A 22085-nucleotide genomic window follows, 5' to 3' on the forward strand; every position below is an offset into this window, starting at 1 on the left:
AGCAGGTGGAAGAGAATTGGAAGAGGTGAAGGTATGATCTGGAGAGAAGAGGAATGAAAGACAAATACCTGTCAACTCGTCAATACTGCTCAACCATCCAAAGTAAGTACACAGTATGCAAGAGCGACGAAGAGGACAGTGCAGGCAGGGTGGAGTCAGGGGTAACTTGTGAAATAAGGATAACCATAAAAGTGAAAGAGAAGGTTTACAAGATGGCAATGAGACTTCCTGTGACATAAGGTTTGCAGATGGTAGCCCTAATAAAAAATAAATAAAACAGAAGCCAGAGCTGGAGGTTGAAGATGTTAAGATATTCATCAAGAGTGACCAGAATGCACAAGATTTGAAATTAAATCAGAGGGTCAGCTCAGGTTGAGCTGTTTGAAGACAAAGTTAGAGAGGCAAACTGATGATTTGGTCATATGCAGGTGGATAGTGGATATATTAGGCAAAGGATGGTGAATATGGAGTTGCCAGGCAGAATGAAAAGAGGAAGAGCTCAGAGGAGGTTCATGGATATAGTGAAGAAAGAAGAAGACATGCTGATTCATAAAGGAAGCAAGAAGAAGAATTTTAGTGCGTTTTGCACAGCTATGGGTTCGTATTACAGTTTCTTTTGTATTGTCCACCACATAGTTGTGATCAGATCTCTAGAAACACAGTTTTTTCTGGAAGTGTAGGTGCATTTGATGACACTTGCTATGATGTTTAAACAAAACTTGTAAAAAAAAAAAAAAATTGTTTTTTTTTTAAACATTAATTGTTTGTGCGTTTGTTTGTATGCATGCTGTCTATAGGATCATGTGGTGGGCCTGGCCGTTCCTGCCTGCTCTGGTGCTTCTCTCAGAGCTCTCTGTGGTGAGAGTCCAGACAGCACCGTGCCAAACCTGCAAAAAACTCACTGAGAGTTTCATTAAGGTAGTCCTTGTATCCAAAGAAACTGTCAATGCTTGCTTGTCTTCTTTGAGCAAACCTTAAAAAGAATGTTTTTAGGACCCTAACTTTTACTCTTTCTAGGGCTTGGAGAGAACAGCCAATAAGAACTTTGGGGGAGGAAACACTGCCTGGGAGGAGGAGAAGCTGGCTAAATATGCAACCAGGTAAGACTAAATTTTTGTTGGAGTACTTAGCAAATACCTGCTCATATATTCACAATGTCTAATACGACTAGTTCCGTCTTTTTGCTAAATTAAATTCACATAATAACTTATATTACTAGACATCCTGTCCTCTGCATATTTGTATGATAGTTTGTGTAATAGAGCAGGGCGATATGGCCAAAAATATTTATCACGATATATATTTGAAAATTTGCGATAACGATATAACCGACGATATAATTGATGCGAGACAAAATACAACTCCACAACATTACTAGCGCAAAAAGACAACCTTCCATTTATTTTCACTTAAACAAGAAGCTGGTTTTTATGTACATTAAAGCTTTATAAAAATGTAACAGTGCAAATGCAAATTCCTTGCTGAAAGTTTAACCAAAAGGCATTTCCAGTAGAAATGGGCTGACATATCCTGAGCATAACCATGTATAATATCCACTGAAGTTAAAAAGAGGTGCTTTGCAACATTAAACTGCAGTGTGCAGTATGTATTTTTCGGACCATAAGGTGCACGGGATTATAAGGCACATTAAGCGAAACAAAGCAGTCAGATAAATCAAACTTTATTAAACTCATTCTTCTTGCTTCCTCCACTTCTGTACCATTGATTTATTAATGTTGAATTCTCTGGCAGCTGCTCTATTCCCATGTTGTTGCAGTCTATTAATGACTAACCTCATATTGTGGATGGATTATCTCAGTTGTTCTCCTGACTGAAGTTTGGTCCGTTTACAACATCCTGCCATGCGATTGCATTTGTCTCTAACCATGAAGAACCTTCACGTTAACTTTTATAAGTGGAAAAGTGTTAGTGTTCGTCCTCCAGCTTCACTGTTTATGTTATGCTAACATAGCTGTGTCGCTAGCGATCACGTAGCACATCATTATATACCAGCTAGCCCAACTTCAGTAACCCTACAAACGTCACTGCTGTTTAGTTTCCTGTCTTCATTTATGTTGGAAGTGATAGCAGAGCTGTACGTTTGATTTTTTTCAGAAATCTCTCAGTCAGAACATGCTATATCATGCTTAGGTAACTAGCGAAACTAGCGAGCTAACTTCCGCTAGCTTCCTGCTAACGTCTAACTCCGTTAAATGTAATAACTTTAGTTTTCATGGATGCCTGGAAGTTAAACTTCATAGTTACACCTGGTAAAGCAGCAATGCTGATCGTTTTATTAAAGATGAAAGAATTTAGACAGTTTTTAACTCTGTGATGCTGCAGTGTTGTTTGACCTGAAGAATACGGAGTTTAGGACCCAGATTACTCCCAGATTTAAGAGCATCTTAGTCCGACAAATATGACAATAACAACGGCCGCTTGCATGTTCTGCAAAAAAATGTGCTTTGTCGTGTATCTGACGGACAAACACCAAACCAGTTCCACATCACGGAAGTTGCACCATTTTTACAAACCAATTCTGGTTCATCTGTTTCACTCAACAATCGGCCATGTGCGTATGAAAACAAAGGCACTGCGCATGCGCGTTTTACTCCCATTCTATCGCGATATTTCATTTTCCTATCGTTGCCTAACATTATACCGGTATTACCGTGAACGGTATAATATGGCCCAGCCCTATTGTGTAATATATATATTTGCCAAAAGTTTTCTACCGGAAAAGGTGGGGTTAAATCATATTTAAGGGGTAGGGTGTTCTTACTTCATGACTATGTTGCTGTCTCTGTCCAAACTTGTGTTCCAGTGAAACTCGCCTACTAGAGATAGTAGAATCTGCTTGTGAGAAAACAGATTTTGAATGTAATCGACTGCTGGAGCAGATAGAGGACCAAGTGGAGACATGGTGGTTCCACAGGTAAAAAAAGCTGCTTTCATGCATGAACCTGTGTTAAATTGAGATGAATTAGATCAGCAGGAAAAGGTCTTCTGACGCACATTTTGAAATGTAATTTAAAAGAATAAGTTGTCTGTAGAGTGTGTAGGTGGCACCGTCAGTTTCTCCTGTGTAATTAGGTTATGCTGATTTTTTTTAAATTTATTTTTTTATTTTTTTATATCATGCCCCTGTCTTAACTTCCTAACTGATGTGATCTGTACATCCTACAGACAGCAGGAAGCACCAGACCTGTTTGAGTGGCTGTGTATAGAGGAGCTGAGACTCTGCTGTCCACCTGGACACTTTGGACCTGACTGCAAAGGTGTGGCTTTAAACACAAGCTGCCTTATGTCAGCACTGACAACCTAGTCGGTCCAAAAAATATTAAAAACGCATGGAACTCAGTGATGATAATCAGAATCATGTTAATTGTAGGTTTAAAGTGTAGCACTGATATCCTGCTTATCCCATACAGAGTGTCCATCTGGACCCGGTGGCACATGTGGAGGTCTGGGCCGCTGTGAAGGGGAGGGTACTCGCCTGGGAGATGGAGAGTGTGTCTGTGATCCCGGGTACTCAGGCCATCTTTGCCAAAGCTGTGCTGATGGTTACTACAGAGAGAAAAGCTCCAATAACAGCATAGCAGCCTGTGCAGGTGCCACAGATTCAGATAATGGTTTCCACGCTGTTAAATCCTGCCTGGGGTCATCTAAACTTGACCCTCACCCTGTGACTGTGTCTTTCATCCTTTGTAGCCTGCTACCACTCATGCAAGAAATGCTCAGGGCCGCAGGACTACAAATGTCTGGACTGCAAACCCGGCTGGATCCTTCATGACAACAAATGTGTTGGTGAGTTTGTGGCTTTAGAGGTCACTCAATAGCAATTCAGTGATTCGGTGCCAACTTTCTGTTGTTTGACATGGCTTGTATGTCTCCTAGACATCGATGAATGCGGTACAGAGCTGGCTCGTTGCCCTTCTAACACCTACTGTCACAACACAGATGGATCATATGAATGCAGAGGTATGCTCTTTTCTCTAGTTACTATTTTCATTTTCCTGGAACTTATTAAATCGTGCATATTTTGTGGTGCTGCTGTAATAAGAGGCAGGTTTTTAGTTACATCTGGAGCATATGTGATAATACAGTTTCAGTAAGTCTCATCACAAAATGTGAGTGGTGTTATTGTATGCTACTTCTCACAGTTCAAGGAATGTTTAAATCAAACTGCATAAAGACATGCACTCATTGGCCACTTGATAGTTATACTTTGCTCTTAATGAGTTGGACCCCCTTTTGCCTTCAAAACTGCCTTAATTTTTCATGTCAAAAAGTCAACAAGTTCCATTGAAATGTTCATCAGATATTTTGGTCCATATTCTCACGCTAGCATCATGCAGTTGCTGTAGATTTGTCAGATTAAAATGACTGATGGGAATCTCACATTCCACCACATTCCAAAGTTGTTCTTTTGGGTTGATGCCTGTGGAGGCTATTTGAGTACCGCTAACTCACTGACGTGTTTGTAACATCGTGCTTTATCCTATTGAAACGATGCTCGATGCACAGGCCCAAAGTGATCCATGAAAATATTCCCCTTGCCATTACACCACCAGCGGCCTGAGCCAGTGGTACAAGGCAGCATAGATCCATGTTTTCGTGCTGTTTATGCCAAATCTAGTCCTTGCATTCAAATGTCACAGCAAAAATTGAGTCTCATCAGACCAGGCAGCCTTTTTCTAATCTTATGTTGATCAACTTTGGAGAGGCTGTGTAAATTGCAGTCTGGATTTTCATTCTCAGCTGACAGCAGTGGCACCAGGTGTGGTCTTTTGCTGCTGTAGCCCATCTAGTTCAAGGTCTGATGTGTTGTGAGTTCAGAGATGGTTGGAATTAGTGGGTATTTGAGTGACTTGTTAGCTTCCTTTCAGCTCAAAGTATTCCAGCCATTGTCTTCTGACTTTTGGCATCAGCAAGACATTTTCATCCAGAGAACTGTCACTCATATTTTCTCTTCTCTTGGACCATTCTTTGTAAACATGGTTGTGTAGGAAGATGCTAGTAGATCAGTAAAGTACTCATAGCCAGGCTGGCGTCAATATCCATGCCACATTCAAAGTCACTTAAATCACCTTTCATATCCATTCTGATGCTTTGGTTGAACTTGTTTGCATGCTTGAAATGAGTCGCTGCCATGTAATTGGTAGAGATTTGTGTTAATAAGCAGTTAAACGGGTGTACCTGACATCGTGGCTGGTGACTGCACCTTGCAAACGCATCTTAATTTGAATATGAAATGCAAAACAGTTTAGTCCAATTACTGGTTAGTTGTTGTTTCTCTTTAGGTGGTGTAGGACAGAGTTTTTCTTCCACAAAGGAATTTGTGGGATTCCCAAAGAGGTTACAATTGTAATATAGTAATTTTAATTTATTTGATCTAACCTCACTTGTTGACTACAAGTTATTTTAAGTAGTAAGAAAAAACTGAAAAAAGGGCAAAGATATTTATCAAGTATGGTAACAAAGCCTCATTACTTTTACAGTAAAATGACTTAATAAATGTGCAGTGGAATTCCTGGTGAAAAAATGTTTATTATAGCAATATGTAATGCTGATCACTGCATTTCTGGCGTTTTGTAGGATGTGACCAGGCATGTGTGGGCTGCATGGGTAGTGGTCCTGCCCGCTGTAAAAAATGTGCGCGTGGCTACAGATTGAAGGGAGCGAAGTGTCTTGGTATGTATACACAAACTGGCTACTGAATCTCAACATCAGTTTCCTTTTCTCTTTTCCTGATGTGTTTAAACTTGTTTTCTTTGTGTCCTCTTACAGATATAGATGAATGTAGTGAACGTGCCATAGCATGCCCGGGACTCAATGAGGCCTGTATAAATGAGGAGGGCTCCTTCCACTGTGACTGTGCTAATGGCTTTATCAGAAGAGACAGCATCTGTGTTGAAAATAAACCTCCTGGTAAGAAAAAGCCATAAGGAATATGCAAACACACACATGCAGCGTACAGCTTTTCAGACCTCTTGGTTTCTTTTCCTTTTACCTCTTCAGCTGGCCCAGAGAAGGGACTCTTTGACGATATGACAGATGATGAGGTCCTTGTACTGCAACAGATGTTCTTTGGAGTGGTAATCTGTGCCCTAGCCACCCTTGCTGCCAAGGGTGACATGGTCTTCACAGCTATTTTCATTGGAGGTGTGGCTGCTATGGCTGGATACTGGCTGACTGAGAAGGGAGACTACATGCTGGACGGATTTCTGAAGGGACGCTAGACTGCATTGGACCGTAGCTTGAATAAAAAGACGGGTCAATTTGGGTAAATAGGAATCAGTTTGAGGCAAGAAACTAGCTTTGCAATGCTAGATTTTCAGGGATTTACTTGTGACTGGGGAATTAATTTAAAGGGCGTGGGTTAATTTATGTGTATGAGTTGCATAACACGGGAAGAAGGGAGAACTTAAAGAACATGAAGCCATGAAGCTTTAATAGGAGTAACGAAGCATCACTGCACTGATGGAAAGGAACTGAACTTACTTCCCTACCTCAGCTGTGTTGGGAACAAGGGTGACATAAAGACCACTACTGATTGTGAAAATCTTATGCATTTGGATATGATGTCTGGTCTTTGTCTCTCTTGAAAAGATTTTTTTTTTTTTCATCTACTCTATTCATGAAGTCCATCTGCGTTTTCCCCATTTCAGCTCTCCCTCCCTCCCATAGTTTGAATGGCACATGAGTTGTGAGTGTGTCAGGTTACTAATGCACTTGAACTTACCGCTGTGGGACATTGGGTAGGATGGAGATATCACAATTTCCCAAATTCCCCCAGTGAAGCACTCATAAAACTCTGGGATATTTACATTAAGAACAGCCATTTATTTATGTTCACAGAATAACTTTTTACCTCTTTGTCCCAGAATAATTCTTTGTAATAATAATGCATGATAAATAGGATTGGAAATGAAAGATACAGCACCCTATGTATTTATTTGTCCTACTTGGCATGGAAGATAACTTTTTAATAGCTGCTGGGTCACCAACATTACTTATTTAAGTACCAGGATCCTGTTACAGGAAGCAGGTTAAGCCAACAGTGCTGAGTTTGTTAACCCCGAGAAACGTTTTTTCAGTTCTAGAAATAGAGTTAACTACTTTTCATTTCCTCATTCAAAAGGCCACTGTTAAAGGTCAGAGCCAAGCAAATTATCCTGCAGACGTCAGAATAAAATCTGTAGCTGTCAACCTGTCTGAACTCCACTGAATGTTCCTAAAACAATGGGTGTTTATTGTTTAAATCATTTTAATCTGTATAAAGCTTTAGACACATGATGCTGGTTAATGATCACATTTGTCATGTTGTAATCAAGTGAAAATGAGGCTGCAAGGACTTTAAAGGGCACTAAAATGCAATTAAACATATTTTAAAGCGACTTGCTCCACATATTGTTGTTCGGTCATGAAATTTTGTCATCGTTTTGAAAGACAGTTTCTAAAGTTTGGTGTCTGAACCTGAACATATTTTCCACTGAAAATGGCCCAAACCAGTCTCGCTGCGTGTACCCAGATAGCAGTAGTGACCAGAAGTGGATCCATCAGCAATGCTGAATAGTCTAACATTTTCTGATTTAGTGTAAGAGACAGTAAATTGTGCCTTTTTACAGAGTCATCATTAAGCATAAACAAGCTAAATATAGTTGCAACTAAGTAAATACAACAAGGAACAAGTTAAGCTTATTTGTTTCAGTTTTATTTCACTGTTATTTTAGCTGTCTGGGAAGAGTTTCTCAGTTTCAGTTTGGACATATCCATAGATTGGGATACCTTTTTTTTTCTTTTTTTTTTTTTTTTTAATGTAATATCTGACAGTTATGACACACACATACTGTCTCACTTTGCACCGTATTTTTACTCTGTGCAAAACTGAAAAATAAATCTAGCAAAGAAACAACAAATTATACTGCTGCTTGATTTTCTTTGTGGTACCTTCTATCATTTGATCATGTACCCAGTGATGGCGTGCCCTTCACTGGGTACATGCCAGCGCATGCCCTGCAGAACCAGTTAGGCACTTTCTCAAAAGGTAACACTTGAAAACAACGGATAAAAATGCTGTGTAGATCCACATGAATAGGAATATTGCATTATCAGAGTGTAACTGACGGTTACTTTCTTTTTCTACTCATGTGTGCGTTTAACTTGGGGTTATTGTCATCAGAGTTAAATGAACTTGCGGTAAACTTCAAAGTTGCCTATTTCAGAGATAAACAACTCGGAGTTCATTTTTAAACTCAGTTTTCTAAACCTCCTGGAACAGGACCCAGCTCTATTCTACATACAAGCGTTTTGTGTTGCCTTTATTTTGAAGTTATATTTATGTTGTCATATTTTATTAATATTTCCTTTATACTTGTGTGTGTGTGCTATCAGCATATATTTTTAAGAGTTAAATTGTAGTTCTGGGAGATACATTAGAATCATGTTGGATTGCCACTCAATAGAGCGTCACTTTTTATCCGTCCAATTATCTATTTATTTTTATTTTAAGTTATGCTTGATGATTTTCCGAGTGTGGAATGTTGTCCAGAGTCAAAATTCATTAGCGATGTTTGCATTACAATAAAAAGTCTGGCACTGTTTGTTGTTTTTGTTTATTTATTTATTTGATCTTTGTCAGAGTTCCATGTTTGCATCATATTATAAATGACAGGGAAATCGGGAGTAGTTCATCATTGAGATAAACTCTTGGCATTAGTTAATGTGTTTTTATTAGAAAGGTTCTCATTGTTATTGTGTAGTGATGTTAAAAAGAAAGTACACGCTCTTTCAATTCTAAGGTTTTACTTACAGGATGTAATGATACAAAATAATCTGCTCCATAAATCATGTAACTACAACCTCAGACAAAAAACAAAGTAAAAATGCTGAAGTCTTTTTTTGATTGAATCCTTTGTAAAACCGTCTTCAGCAGCAATAACTTCAACTAACTGCTTTTCTGTGTGATTCTATCAGTCAGAAGAATTTTGTGCCACTCATTACGTCTTTGCTGCAGATTATTGAGGTTTGCAGGCATTTATTTATGCACAGCTCTCAATGTCTGGACTTTCTGTGGGCCACTGCAACACCTTAATTCTTCTCTTTTTCAACCATTTGGTTTATTTGCTGCTGCGCTTGGGATCATTATCCTTTCACATGGCTCACCTTAACTTTAGCTGTCAAACAGGTGGCTTCACATTTGACTTTAGAGTACTTTGACATACAGAGGAGTTCACGCTTGATTCAATGACTGCAAATTGCCTGTGGCTGCACAACATGGTGCTTGACAGGTGGTATGAAGTGTTTGTACCAGTGATGTTTGGTTTTCATGTGGCCACCCTTCCAAACAAGTCATACCTGTTCAGTCTTTTTTTTTTTTTTTTTTAATTATACTGTTGTGAACTTTAACATTTAACATGAGAACTGAGACAGGCAGAGCCTTTTTGTTTTTGACAGGTTCTCCTCAGTGTTATGCAGTTGGACCCTGGGGTGAATTTCTTGGAACATCCATTTCTGGAAAGCTTAGTGACGGTATTGAGTGTTTTAAACTTTTGAATACTCTTTATCACCATATACTGGTGGACTTCAAATTGTTTTTGATAAGCTTCCTGGTTATCAATAAAGTAAGAGGAAACTGATCAGCTCACCTAGTGTTGCTTACTTTCTGAATTCCTATAGAAGTAATAAGGGTGTACTAAGTTTTTAAAACACTGCTTCTGTATTTTGTCTGAATTTGTGTTTAAATAAATTATGACATTGTATGATATGTAGGTTGTATTGACCTAATTTTAAGATTTGCCAAGGACCAGATTTTGTTTTTTTTAATGACCTGATACAAAAACTGTGAATTGAAAGACTGTGTACCCGTTTTTTCACACGACTGTATGTAATCCAAAATGTTTTAAAATTAGTTCCTTTAGTGATTCTGCACTGTACATTTGGGATCCCATTTTTCCACCTGACACACATGCTACAGTGAGGCCTAAGTCTGACGTTTTGACCTCCTGGGGAGGTTTGACCTATTTCAGTGTTCCACTCCAGTTGATGGGGTTGAGGCGCAGCAGCTCTCTTTCATTCAGGGCCTCCTGGGAACGTGTTAGTGCTCTGTCCCTCCAGCTCTGCTCCATTAGCTGTTCACGAGCAGAGAAAGAAACAAGAAGGAAAAAAAAACCCCCCACCCACACTCAGACACTCGCTGTATTTTTGTAACCTGAGAGCATGATGAAACATTTCCAGGGCACTACCGGATGGGGCCATAACCACAAAAGCATTAATAGTGGATATATAATGTATGTGTGGGGCTGTACCCTCTTGTTCTCATCTCTGTACACCGCCATTGCTTTGCTGTGTTGGATCCTTTGCTCTCGTTCACTGGCCAGATCGAGGCGGTCTGCTTCTCGGAGAGTCTCCGCTTCCTTTATTTTATTGGCCAGCTGCAGCTTTATTGCTGCACATTTCTCCTCTATTTGTCTCTTCAGCTGTTCTCGCAACTCCTTCCTACGGAGATAAAAAAGAGCAGCTTTTCTTTGCCAGAAACAACTGTTGTTGTTTTTCAATATAAAAAGGTCAATGGTATCCTCCACTATTTTACCTGTACTCTTCTCTCTCACTGCTGGTTCCATAGAAGGGTTTTCGCCATACCTGATGATATCTGACACAGCAACTTTCAGTCATTGTCTTTGAAGTCAGCTCTTCAAAGGAAAGAGGGAAATGGCACAAGTGATTCAGTGATAGTGAAATGATTTAGTGCACCTACCTGTAATGCTCTTTTCTCTGCATGATCAGTGTCCTCTGGTGGTTGTGCTGGTGAACATCTGGTGTCTCCAGACTGACAGTCCGTTTATGAACAAATGGTGGGTGTAAAGGGTTCAATCTGGGAATACTCTAAGAAGCATATTTATGGATCGGTTTGGTTTTTCTTGTTGTTGTTTTAAACAATCTATTTCTATGATAAACCACACAATTAAGAAATCTCTGCTTACCTGATTGCTTTTCCAAAACTGTGCGGAGTCCGAAATTACGGGAAATTTTACGGTTGTATCCACCAGGCAGCGAGCTTGCCGGACAGGAGGTGCGCGAGGAATACAGACTGGCGTGGGAGCTATGGAGATGGCTGCTGTGAGGATAAAGAAGTGAACAGAATTAAAGAATTAAAAGATACTTTTAAATAAAACCAGTAATACTTAAAAAAAGGACAACAAATGGAAAACAAAATCTCTCCTTACGTAGTTTCATCTTATACTTCACACTTCTGTTGGCACACCAGAGGAGTCCAATGAAACTTTCAAAGCTCTACTTTTCTTCTTAAAGGCGTAGTTGCCTTAGCATTAAATCAACATGCAACAACACACAAAAAAAACAAATCCAAGTTTAAATATACCGGATTGCTATAGTGGTGCTAGTTAGAGATTATATTGACGTACCGATGTATGTGTTTAGTGTTTTGCGGTGGCAACAGTTGCCTTGGGAATCAAGTTACACCCTATCAAAAGAAAGCTGCTGCATTAAGTGGTACGCATCAATGCACTCATAAAGAAAGATTAGACTGTGCCAATAGCTATATTTAGGGGGTGTCCCTGGATCTCATCTATGTAGAAAGCCTGAGGCGAGAAGGCTGAATAAACCACTCATGAATCATTTCAACTTTTAACCAGCTTAAAACATTTTATTCAACACATAGTAAAAGTTCTTAAAGGCTAGCCAGCGTAATACTGCATAATATTGAAGAAATTCACGATTAAAATTTCAAGTCCTCCATAATGCTAATATTGTTATATTGTTGGGTAACTGCAGTTTGTGTGATAGAAGTGATTTTCTTGTTTCTGGTCCTTCAGATTCCCAGTTTCTCATGGTTCTCCCACAGCCAAGCATGGTACTTGTTTAGCATATGATCATCAGGTTTTACCTTTGACACAAGAATCGAAAAAACAACAAATTAAACTTGAATTTAGAGCAAATAAATGAGGGAGCAATGGAAGCAACTGAAGTAAAATAGTTGGGATTATACCCACCTGTCGCCACTCATTGATACAGAAGATCCTGTACGAATCGTTGCCGTACTTTCCAATACCGTGCAACTCAATAGGGTAACGCCACTGTTTAGTTAGATACTCATCTACACAAGAGAAAAGGTGTTGTGAGGGTTTTTTTCTGTTTCATATATTCTTACTAAAACCATGCAAAGACTACCAAAAATGGACAATAAAATTACATTAATATATATAAATAAATGGACATTGCTTCTGCACAAAGGTAGTTGCTGCTGTAATCCACTAGCAGTCAAGAATATCCACCTGAGAAGCGGATGAGTGTTTTGGCTCTAAGCTCATACAGGCCAAGTGGCTTCATAAGTTCAGACATGGGCTTCCAGTCGGCCTGCCGGGTCACCTCTGCAGATGGATAACGCTCAAAGAACTGCCACAGGACTGGAATGGCCATTTTACCTGTATTAAATAAATGCCAGGCTTCAGCAAAGTTTAATGCAACATCCTGAATAATTAAATGTGTGTGTTGAATCCTACCACTGGTTTTGTTCAGAAAAACTGTGGCTACCAGCAGCTTCCAGGGATCATGGAAAAGAGTTTCCTGTACGAGGTTGAAGGGAGACCGGGGAGGTGTCCACTTCTTGAAGGCCTTCCTCCTCGGTGGGCTAAGTCCTGAATGAGGACAGTGCACGTTTCTTTAAATTACACACTTTATTTATTTCGTGAATGTTGATCTACATGTCCGATGTAAAAGCATCCACAGTTTCCTGCATTAAACATTACCATCTCTGCTGGATTTCCCACTGAAATAAGGACTTGTTTTCCGCTTGCCTTCCAAGCTTTTGGACTCTAAGCAGACAGGAAACATTTATAGATATTAGAAGAGTGAAGCTGCTTTACATCTTTTGGTCGGGTCCAAAGTTAAGTACCTCATAAAATGACACAATAAAGAAAATCATACATTCGCTGAGCACAAAGTGGTGGAGTCCTATGATGGCTTCATTAATGCAGTAAGATTACTCAATCAATTCTGTCCTCCCTTAGACTAATGATGTGATGCACTCTCTAACAATGGACCATTATTCTTCGCCCCCTCTTTATCAGATCTAAATGTATGCATTTTTTTTTCTATTTGTAACGTTTTGTGTCAATTAAGGCATTTGGTTTCTTTGATTTTTATGAATTTCTAGCTGCAAATATAGAGGATAATGGGAGACATAAATAACCACTAATGCACTGGATAAGCTCAAAAAAACATGAAAAACTTTAACAAATTGTCAGTCAGTGTGGCTCATACTTACTATTCTGGGATTCTCGAACTGGTGTACAGCTCCCATCAGTGGTATCAGGTAACAACGCATGTTCTTCAGCATCTTGACGACTGTCACCACCAGCCTCCAGGTCAGAATTAGGAGTGTTGTCACCTTTGCTTTCATCACCTTTGTTCTCGCTCTCAGCGGCAGGTTCAACATTCAAAATCGGGGCCGAAGGCTGCAAATCTGCTTTCTTGTCCTCTTGAAGAATAGATTTGTTTAGTTGATTACTTAAAGGAGCCAGTCTGAGTAACTTCTCTCTCAGCTGGCCTCCTCTTTGGGGGCTCTTTTGCAGATGTACATTGTCCACTTTTTCTGAGGTCAAAGCTTGTAAGCAACCATTTAAACTTTCAGTAGTTTTGTCTCCATTCACATTCACTTCTAATACACATGCAGTCTTCTGTAGTTCAGTGTCAGCATCAATATGATTTGTGTCGTTTGCGGTCTTCACTTTTCCACTTTTAGTATCACTTCTGAGGGAGGAAGAGGCTTGTTTGGATTTATTTGGAGGTGCCTCTAGAATTGCTGTTCCATTTTCTGTTTCCTCCTGCTGTCCCTCTGAAGGTTTTTTCTTTCCTCTCCTCTGCTTTACTTTGGAAGGGGGTGCTTGTGATGTGGTGAAATCAAAGAGGCTTATGTCTAAGTTACCACTTCCACTTTCCAGGAGGAAAGTGCGTAGGGATGCTCTGGACCGGAACCTTTGCCCTTCGGGACTTAAACAACAGGAAAATCAATTAAATGGTGATCTAACGGCTTCTGTGGTGAACTTACAGGTAACATCAACAGAGACAAGATTGTAAAAAACACAAAAACAAAACTGAGTCACCTTGTAAAGTAGACATCTAGTTTGCCTGCTGTTTTGCCTGCTTTCCGCTGCCTCACTTGTCTGATCCAGCCAGGGGGCAATGCGGAAGAAGTGCACAAAATATCCCCTTCTTTGAGACTTTGATGATTCATGTCCACACTGCTCTCCAGTTCAGTATCTCATCTAGTAGGATGCATTTTTAGTTTCTTTGGAGTCCTGTTGAAGTGAAGACAACGAATAAAAAAACGTTGGCTTTATTGTTAAACTATGAACCTGTAGTTCTTGTTTTGTTCGTGCATGTTTACTTGGACAATTACAAAAACAACACATACAAGGCGTTTGCTCATTCTACAGTTTGCTCACATAAAGCCACATTAAAAAAGGATTGCTGGACATTACTGGGCAGCAGATCAACAGCAAAGAGCTAAAACGTTAACAAAGGCGTGTGTAGCATACATGAATACTGATCAGGCTTTAGATGTGCATCTTCTTGTCTCGACGTTGCTTTCCCGAGTACTTTCTGATGTCAACACAGAAGCAGGAAGTAGCGAGCAAGTGCGAGTCTGCGCATTGCGAGCTACTCGCTACAAGAAACGGTACAGAGTGAAAAAATAACCAAGCGAACTGCAGCAACCTGTTGAAAAAAGAGCCTTTGGTGCTTTTTTCAGTTAAAGAGCGGAAATGAGAGCCGTCCTAGCATGGAAGGAAACGATCCGTGAGCAATGGTAGGAATCTGGGTGATTAGGTTTGCGCTGTCAGCCTCGTCCCGATGCTCAGATGTAACGCTAGGTGGTTAGCAACGGTGGTTGCTATGTAAACTAGTGTTAGCCTGCTAACTAGCTTTAGCATCGCGGCTATTCAATTATCACCATCTTTCAAATCGCTCTCATATTAGATGTCGTGCATTATGTATTTTCAATAAGTACAGTAGCTTATGATGGTTCTTTGGTAACCGATATAATCATAGACGTATGATTTCTAGTTCTCATTACGGGGTTTTTTGGGTGCTGTGCAGAATTGCGTGCTCCTAATAACATATTTTTATTAAACAATCTTTTAAAATAAGGTATTAACTTATTTTCTATTATTTCCCATTACATTCTTGTCAGGAATTAAGGTAGTTCTGTTTAGTCCAGCATTTAAAAGATCAGACTTCCCGAAAAAACAAATCCGAGTAGGTGTTTGGAGAGATGCTTTTGTGCTGTTTCAGAGGGAGAATGGAAATCACAGAGTAACTCACAATACTCTAATGCCCACTAAAAAGTTTATATTATGATCAAATCAAATTACAATACTTGATATGTTGCAGGAGTCATCTTGGATAGATGGTTGTATCTGGATAGGAAAAATATGACTCCCCAAAAAGGCAAAAGCAGGACTTTATATACTTAGTATGATAACTGTGTTTGAGTGAGACAGTGTGGGATATGTTAATGATGCTGAGAAGTCACTTGAAACATTTTAACAGCTTTATTTGTTTTCTAATAAAAACATGCTGTAGTTTTAAATGAGATATTTCCAACTTCTTATATGCATAAATGGGAGTTAAGTTTTTTTGGTGGTATGATTCAATTAATTTTGAGCCACAGATCAATCACATTTTTCACTTTGACATTAGACAAAGACGTAGTCCAGTCCATCTAAAGTTTGACACCTATTGGTGTCCCTACCCCCAGTGGACCCACTAGGGATTTTTATTCATTTTATTTATAAAGGTTTTAATTTCCTGGCTTAAAACTCTATGCACGTAAGTACAATTGATCTGGATATAGTCAAGTAAAAGAGTGAACGTTTTTATCAGATGGCTTAACACAGTCTTTGAGCGTAAGAAGATGCCTGAAGAATGGAGAAGTGGTACTGATTTTTAAGAACAAGTGTGCAGTAACTACAGAGGGATAAAACTCGTAAGCCATACCATAGCTATGGGGAAAAGTGTTGTTGAAGTTAGCTTAAAGAGTGAGGTAATGATCAGTGAGCAGCTTCATGCCACAAAAGAGCACTACAGATGGGAATTTTGCTTTGAAAGTGTTGATTGGAGAAGTATGGGAATGTCAGAAGGACTTGAGCTGTGTCTTTGTGGATCTGAAGGAAGCATGTGATAAGCTGTCAGGAAGGGAACTGTGGTATTGCATGAGGAAGCCAGGAGTTGCAGAGAAGTACGTGAGGGTGGTGCAGCACATGTAATAGGACAGTGCAACAGTGGGGAGTTGTGTGGTACAGATGGGTTCGAGGTGAGGGTGGGATTACATCAGGGATTGTCTTTGAGCCCCTTTGAGCTTTGAAAGGTGGAGGTACAGACTGGAAAGAAGAGGAATGAAAGTAGAAGCAAGACAGAATACGTGTGTGAATGAGAGGGAGACAGGTGACAAGTTTTCAAGTAGCAGAAGTAGTTAAGGTGGACCAATTTAAATATCTGGGGTGAACCATCCAAAACAACAGACAGTGCACAAAAGAGGTGGAGGAGAGAGCACACGCAGGGTGGAGTGGATGGAGACGCGTGATTTTCCTTGTTGTTAGGTGCAAACATTTTTTGTATGTTTTGTGTGTGCGTGTGTGATTTTGTTGTTTGCACTTGTTTGTCCTTGCTAAAGATGTCCTCGTTTTCCTCAAACTCTGAATTTTATGGTTTTTTTGTTTATTCGGTCTATCCAAAATGAAAAAAAGAGAAAAAGTCAGTGTGCTATATTAAAGAAATTCCCTAATTCAATACTGAAAGAAGACACTGGAGGTCCCAAGCTAGTTCACTCCTAATTCCAGTCGCAAACCCCAGATCAGGGAGGGAAGGTTGCATCAAAAGGGCATCCAGCATAAAATCTGTGCCAAATCAAATATGCAGATCCATCCGCTGTGGTGACCACTTGGGAAATAAGGTTGCAGCTGAAAGAACCTATTAAAGAAACATTGGACACTTGCAAATTCTCACACTTATGAAACTGGAAGCCATTATTCTCCATGCTTCACAGTGAGTGTTTTCACACCGAAACAGATTGTGTGCATCCTTGCAATCTAGCAAAACTGCTGAATGTTTTCCCTCTTCATACAAACCAGATTTTTCAGTGCTTTTATTTATTTATCCTTTTTTTTTACACCAGAATTCTTAACATCTATATTTCTAATATTTCTTTCATATTTCTTAACAACATATCTACTAATTCACAGTGTTGCAGTGACATGTTTTGGCTTTATCTTCACTCATAAGTTTGTGAATTCCTCCAAAACCTTCAACAGAGTTGGAGGGTTGCAAAACCTTCCCTGTGTGCACTTTGGCAGACAGCAATAACGTCCTTGTAAAATCCACCTCCATGGCATTGCCAGAGTTCAAAAACTCCACAGGGAACCTCCATTATATGATTTCAGTGATGAATGGATCCTCATAGCTGTTGCTCGTGAACTAATCAATTTATTGAAAAACCATTTCAACACGGATCTGTTATTTTGTTTTTTTTTCTGCAGCGTTTATGACCTTGCCTTCAAACCAGATGGTAGCCAACTCATAATTGCTGCAGGGCTTCGTGTCCTGGTAAGGCTTTTCTGTTTTCTTTAGCCTAAAAATGCAAACATGTAGAGAATACTTTCATCGTTCAACTCAATTTCACCTTATTTTTTTTTTTTGTTCCAGGTTTACGATGCAACAGATGGCAGTATTATTCAGCCTTTAAAAGGACACAAAGACATAGTGTACTGTGTGGCTTATGCCAAAGATGGTACTAAATTGATTTTCACTACATTTTTCTGTGTCGGTCATCTTATTTTTGTTCTTAATTCTTACTCAGTAGTGCATTCTTCTGCAGGTAAAAGATTTGCCTCAGGGTCAGCAGACAAAAGCATTATTATCTGGACTTCTAAACTGGAGGGTATTTTAAAATATACGTAAGCAGCGCTTTTACTTATTGCTTTAGTATTACAGAGTTGTAGTGTTACACCACGGTGCACAGTCTGTACTCCTCCATCATTTTTTCTTTTATTTGTTTATCTGTAGTCACAATGACTCTATCCAGTGTGTTGCCTACAACCCAGTCACTCACCAGCTTGCCTCCTGCTCATCTGGTGACTTTGGTGAGTGCACCTTAGTGGAGAACTTTGATAAATGTGACCTAATGTAAGTACATAGAGAAATTAAACATGTCAAACTTCTCATATTTTTAGGCCTGTGGTCTCCAGAGCAAAAATCTGTAAACAAACATAAAGTGAGCAGCAAAATAACATGTTGTGGGTAAGTGAAGTCTGGAGCAGCAACGTTTATGCAGCAGCAGTACATTTTCATTTGTGCATTTATGTTGCTGTGCATCATTTGCTTGCAGGTGGACAAACGACGGGCAATACCTTGCTCTGGGTATGATGAATGGAGTGGTGAGCATTCGGAACAAAAATGGGGAGGAGAAGGTCAAAATAGAGCGTCCAGGTGGCTCCTCTTCTCCTATCTGGTCCATTGCCTGGAATCCCTCCAAGTTAGTCCTAAGTTATTATAGAAATGGAAGGATGTCTCCACAGATTAACACATAGCCATGTATATTTTTGGTCTGTCCTTCCAAGATTTTGAGCCCAAATTGTGCAAAATTAGATTTCTTATTTAGGTGTAGTTTTTGTAGGGCCAGCAGGTGGCAGTGTTCAACCAGTGAGCGGTGGACCTTTCTCAATGATGGACTGAATTATGATGCCTGGGAACAGCTGTCTTTGCTCTATGATTCCCCCTACAGCCAAAGCAGAGAGTACAGCAATGAAAACTATGCAGGACCACAGAACAGGTCAATTAAGGGAAAAAGACGACACAAAGGTGAAAAGATGCGGGAAGTAGGATAAAGATAAAAGCCATAAAAGACAGTAGAGATTTTATTGCTGGGTTGCCTCATATGGGAAAGTTGGTAATCAAATTGTGGTCAAAACATGAGGTCAATCAGGGAACAGCGTTTGCTAGAGCCGCCAGAGATTCAGGGTTAATAGATGCAGAGGTACATGGGTTTATGCTGTATTCTGTCCTGAATTAAAACAGTTCTGGAAAATTAACATTAAAAGGCTTTGCATCCATTACTTTGCATCACTGAGAGAGTGACCGGCGTGTCCCCTAGCTGAAGGTTGGCTGCTCTGCTTTTCACTGTCATCATTACTTAAATGACAGAAGCCTCATCAGTGCTGAATCTTGTGATTAATGCTTATGTCTGTAGTCATTTTGTTGTGTTTTCACAGGGATGAGCACAATGACATTCTGGCTGTGGCAGACTGGGGTCAGAAGCTCTCCTTTTATCAGCTCAGTGGAAAACAGGTGAATGTCACAACCTACCATAAACTATCATATTGTATGGCATTGTATTTAATATGTATTTGGTAACTTACTAATCATCATGTCATGGCTGAATAGCTCAGACACAGAGATACACTCCACATAAAGATGAGGTTGTGCTTGATGAAGAATCAAACACAGAACATGAGTTTTTATGTACCATGTGAATCCAAAAGTAAATGTGAAATTATTAATTTAGACACTGTGGACTTATTATTTTCAGTTTTGAAATCAACTTTTCAGTTTTACTTTCTGTAGACATTCCCCTCTATCCCAACCTTTAGGCTTGGCCAGTGGTGTTACCATTAAGTGGCCAAGTGAGGGCATTTAGTCTTTATATATTGATATGTTCTATTATGGATTGGTCATTTGACTTGGAACAGGCCCATTGGTATGTTACGGGTAATGGATAGGGGGTCATTAATGAAACATATGTATATTTTTGTAATGATATAGGCTTTGAGTTTATTGTAATTTTCCACTTGTCATCAGTACATTGTATTGTTTTGCACTGACCGATTGCCGATGGCGCTAACTTGCAACAGTTTTGCATAAAAATGATTAAAAACCACAAACTTAGAAAATTTTTGATTAACTATTATAGATAAAAGAAACAGTGTGGGTATGATAAACACAAGAAGAACTATCCACTATCCATTTTCTTAACTGCTTAAACAGTTTAGGGTCATGGGAAGGAGCTGAATCTTATCCAAGCTATCAAGTGGCTGTCATGCAGTGAAAGCTGGGCGAGTCCTAAGACAAAAAGACCAATTAAAAAACAAAAAAAGTAGTCACGTATAAAATTAAGCATCTTTTGCTCATTTTAGTTGCTCGAATAGCTTGGTCACTTTGTCACAAAATCTCAAAAAATATTGATTCCACACGGTGACACCAGATCATGCCTGCGTGGGTGTACAGACACCATGGTGATTTGTAATATCTATACAGTGTATACAGTATCTTGTTATCGCAACATGTTTGTTTCTAATCTATCTTCTCTGTTACTTTTAACTGTTGAAAAGGCTAAACACATGCATGACTAACCACATTTTCATGGGAAAACACCAGAAGACTTAGAACATTTTGAAACACTGTCAGTAATATGTGCTCTAACTTGCTAAAGCACTACGACGGCAACATCACAAAATTAGTCTGTTTGTTCAAAATATAACGTATTTAAAACTCTTTATGGAGTTTTTCCTGTTTTAATCAGACTGTCAGGGTCTATTGAAACCATAACAGTACATTGGAAGTGGTCCTGCTATGCTTTAATGCCCCCTTCGCAATTCCTCCTTCCTCCTAAATTCCCAGTGGGCGATATCGTAATTATAGACAAATATGCAGTGTTCATTACTCTGCCGTTATGCCTTAGGCTCATATTTTGTCATTGGCCTATTTATCTATTGAACATGCTGTTTTGATTACAACACCAAGAATTGTTCGCAATGAGAGAAAATAACTATGGATCGTCAGGGAAGCTTTATCCCAGAGTGAGGAAAACCAGATGTACCAAATGGGGCGACCTGATATGATGTTGTGCAAATGGACTTTGAAGACTGATACAAAGGAGGCTATTTAAACCAGAGAAACACTTTCTTTTTTGTCTGGCTTTTCATCGAACACTCAAAGGAATTGGTTGAATACTGAGGACTTTGAAGTGTGCAAGCCCAGACGGTGGGGAGTGCCGGCCTGGGCCCTTGGGCAATAACTGCAAGAAATGCTAGTTTTATTTTTAATGTCCTTTTCTCTCTTTGTCTCTCTCAGATTGGAAAAGACAGGACTCTCACCTATGACCCGTGCTGCGTCGGCTACTTCTCTAAGGGCGAGTATATAGTGATGGGTGGCTCTGATAAACAGGCGTCCCTCTACACAAAAGATGGTGTGCGGCTAGGAACTGTCGGAGAGCAGAACTCCTGGGTGTGGACTTGCCGGGTTAAGCCTGACTCCAACTTTGTGGTGGGTCCACAGCTTGTGAAGCCATATATCTAGAGAAATTGCTCTCACTGTGACATACGCCATTATTTAAGTATTGTGATAGAAGAACAAGAATAAAATGCAACACGCTCAGAGCTCTGACGTTACATTTAGGGTGACATTTGATCCTCTAACAGAGTGCCTCCTTAACTGCACAGATGCACAAGCCGTTTCATTTTAAAGTAACACTTTCCCCGCTTTTCTTTTCACTGTGTTTAACTAAAAGTGACAGGAGAGATTTGGTTGCTAGCAGATTCTCTCAGTTCTGCCGTGTAGAGGCTTTAACAACAGGAACATTTTCCCACTCTCGCAGTCTGTTTTTAGAAGTGTTAATGGGATGTACTGCTACATTGTTGTCTCTTACCTAGGTTTTGGGCTGCCAGGATGGGACCATCGCCTGCTACCAACTTATCTTCAGTACAGTTCATGGCCTCTACAAGGATCGTTATGCTTACAGAGATAGCATGACTGATGTCATTGTCCAGCACCTCATCACTGAGCAAAAAGGTGCGCTTTTGCTCTGGTGTACAGGCTTCTGAGTTTAAGATAGGCTAGCTGTTGTGATGCCTCGTCAAAATAATTGTTTGCACATCTTGCAGCTTCACAGTGAGATGATCAAACAAAGCAATGCAGACAGCATTTGGGGAGATAAACTTCACTGTCATTTTCCTCTTGTCATATTATTCAAATTAATCTAATGTAAGGGCAGATGGCCTGCCTTTTTTAAT

General features: G+C 39.7%; 4 protein-coding genes across 4 annotated transcripts in view; 2 read left to right on the forward strand and 2 right to left on the reverse strand.

Annotated features, from left to right (window-relative positions):
* The first annotated feature begins 801 nt into the window (after positions 1-801).
* creld1b (CRELD disulfide isomerase 1b) lies at positions 802-6242 on the forward strand. The gene is made up of 10 exons (XM_085344681.1): positions 802-918; positions 1018-1100; positions 2825-2935; positions 3187-3278; positions 3432-3611; positions 3712-3807; positions 3898-3981; positions 5599-5694; positions 5791-5931; positions 6022-6242. Exons 1-10 carry the CDS (start codon positions 802-804, stop codon positions 6240-6242), a joined length of 1221 nt encoding a protein of 406 aa, XP_085200807.1.
* Positions 6243-10187: 3945 nt separating this feature from the next.
* Positions 10188-11238, reverse strand: LOC146611028 (uncharacterized). The gene is made up of 5 exons (XM_085344233.1): positions 11229-11238; positions 10986-11119; positions 10760-10887; positions 10595-10654; positions 10188-10500 (listed from the first exon to the last, which is right to left on the reverse strand). Exons 1-5 carry the CDS (start codon positions 11236-11238, stop codon positions 10188-10190), a joined length of 645 nt encoding a protein of 214 aa, XP_085200359.1.
* A 466-nt stretch (positions 11239-11704) lies between these two features.
* Positions 11705-14626, reverse strand: mbd4 (methyl-CpG binding domain protein 4). The gene is made up of 8 exons (XM_085344968.1): positions 14562-14626; positions 14127-14321; positions 13289-14013; positions 12771-12836; positions 12525-12659; positions 12297-12446; positions 12015-12118; positions 11705-11908 (listed from the first exon to the last, which is right to left on the reverse strand). Exons 2-8 carry the CDS (start codon positions 14255-14257, stop codon positions 11834-11836), a joined length of 1386 nt encoding a protein of 461 aa, XP_085201094.1. The 5' UTR covers positions 14258-14321; positions 14562-14626; the 3' UTR covers positions 11705-11833.
* Positions 14627-14752: 126 nt separating this feature from the next.
* ift122 (intraflagellar transport 122 homolog (Chlamydomonas)) overlaps positions 14753-22085 on the forward strand; it is a 28457-nt gene continuing 21124 nt past the window's right edge. The window contains exons 1-10 of the mRNA XM_085344551.1: positions 14753-14830; positions 17559-17625; positions 17725-17809; positions 17897-17975; positions 18085-18161; positions 18252-18318; positions 18407-18553; positions 19290-19365; positions 21148-21339; positions 21726-21864. Of these exons, the coding sequence (XP_085200677.1) occupies positions 14787-14830; positions 17559-17625; positions 17725-17809; positions 17897-17975; positions 18085-18161; positions 18252-18318; positions 18407-18553; positions 19290-19365; positions 21148-21339; positions 21726-21864 (973 nt within the window). The 5' untranslated portion in view covers positions 14753-14786. The remainder of the gene's footprint in view (positions 14831-17558; positions 17626-17724; positions 17810-17896; positions 17976-18084; positions 18162-18251; positions 18319-18406; positions 18554-19289; positions 19366-21147; positions 21340-21725; positions 21865-22085) is intronic.

This window comes from Diplotaxodon limnothrissa, linkage group LG20 (assembly GCF_057381915.1).
Source record: "Diplotaxodon limnothrissa isolate DT_005_m linkage group LG20, D_limnothrissa_male_GT1.1, whole genome shotgun sequence".
Classification (NCBI taxonomy): Eukaryota; Metazoa; Chordata; class Actinopteri; order Cichliformes; family Cichlidae; genus Diplotaxodon; species Diplotaxodon limnothrissa.

Excerpts from the sequence above, each read along its gene's own strand:
- mbd4 (XM_085344968.1), bottom strand. The coding sequence starts at position 14,257 with ATGAATCATCAAAGTCTCAAAGAAGGGGATATTTTGTGCACTTCTTCC. Across the intron at positions 14,014-14,126 it reads CTAGATGTCTACTTTACAAG|TCCCGAAGGGCAAAGGTTCC; the intron begins GTGACTCAGTTT and ends CTGTTGTTTAAG. Across the intron at positions 12,447-12,524 it reads TTTTCTGAACAAAACCAGTG|GTAAAATGGCCATTCCAGTC; the intron begins GTAGGATTCAAC and ends TATTTAATACAG.
- creld1b (XM_085344681.1), top strand. The coding sequence starts at position 802 with ATGTGGTGGGCCTGGCCGTTCCTGCCTGCTCTGGTGCTTCTCTCAGAG. Across the intron at positions 3,808-3,897 it reads TCATGACAACAAATGTGTTG|ACATCGATGAATGCGGTACA; the intron begins GTGAGTTTGTGG and ends TATGTCTCCTAG. Across the intron at positions 5,932-6,021 it reads TGTTGAAAATAAACCTCCTG|CTGGCCCAGAGAAGGGACTC; the intron begins GTAAGAAAAAGC and ends TTACCTCTTCAG.
- LOC146611028 (XM_085344233.1), bottom strand. Across the intron at positions 10,888-10,985 it reads AGTTTTGGAAAAGCAATCAG|AGTATTCCCAGATTGAACCC; the intron begins GTAAGCAGAGAT and ends TATGCTTCTTAG. Across the intron at positions 10,501-10,594 it reads AGTGAGAGAGAAGAGTACAG|GAAGGAGTTGCGAGAACAGC; the intron begins GTAAAATAGTGG and ends TTATCTCCGTAG.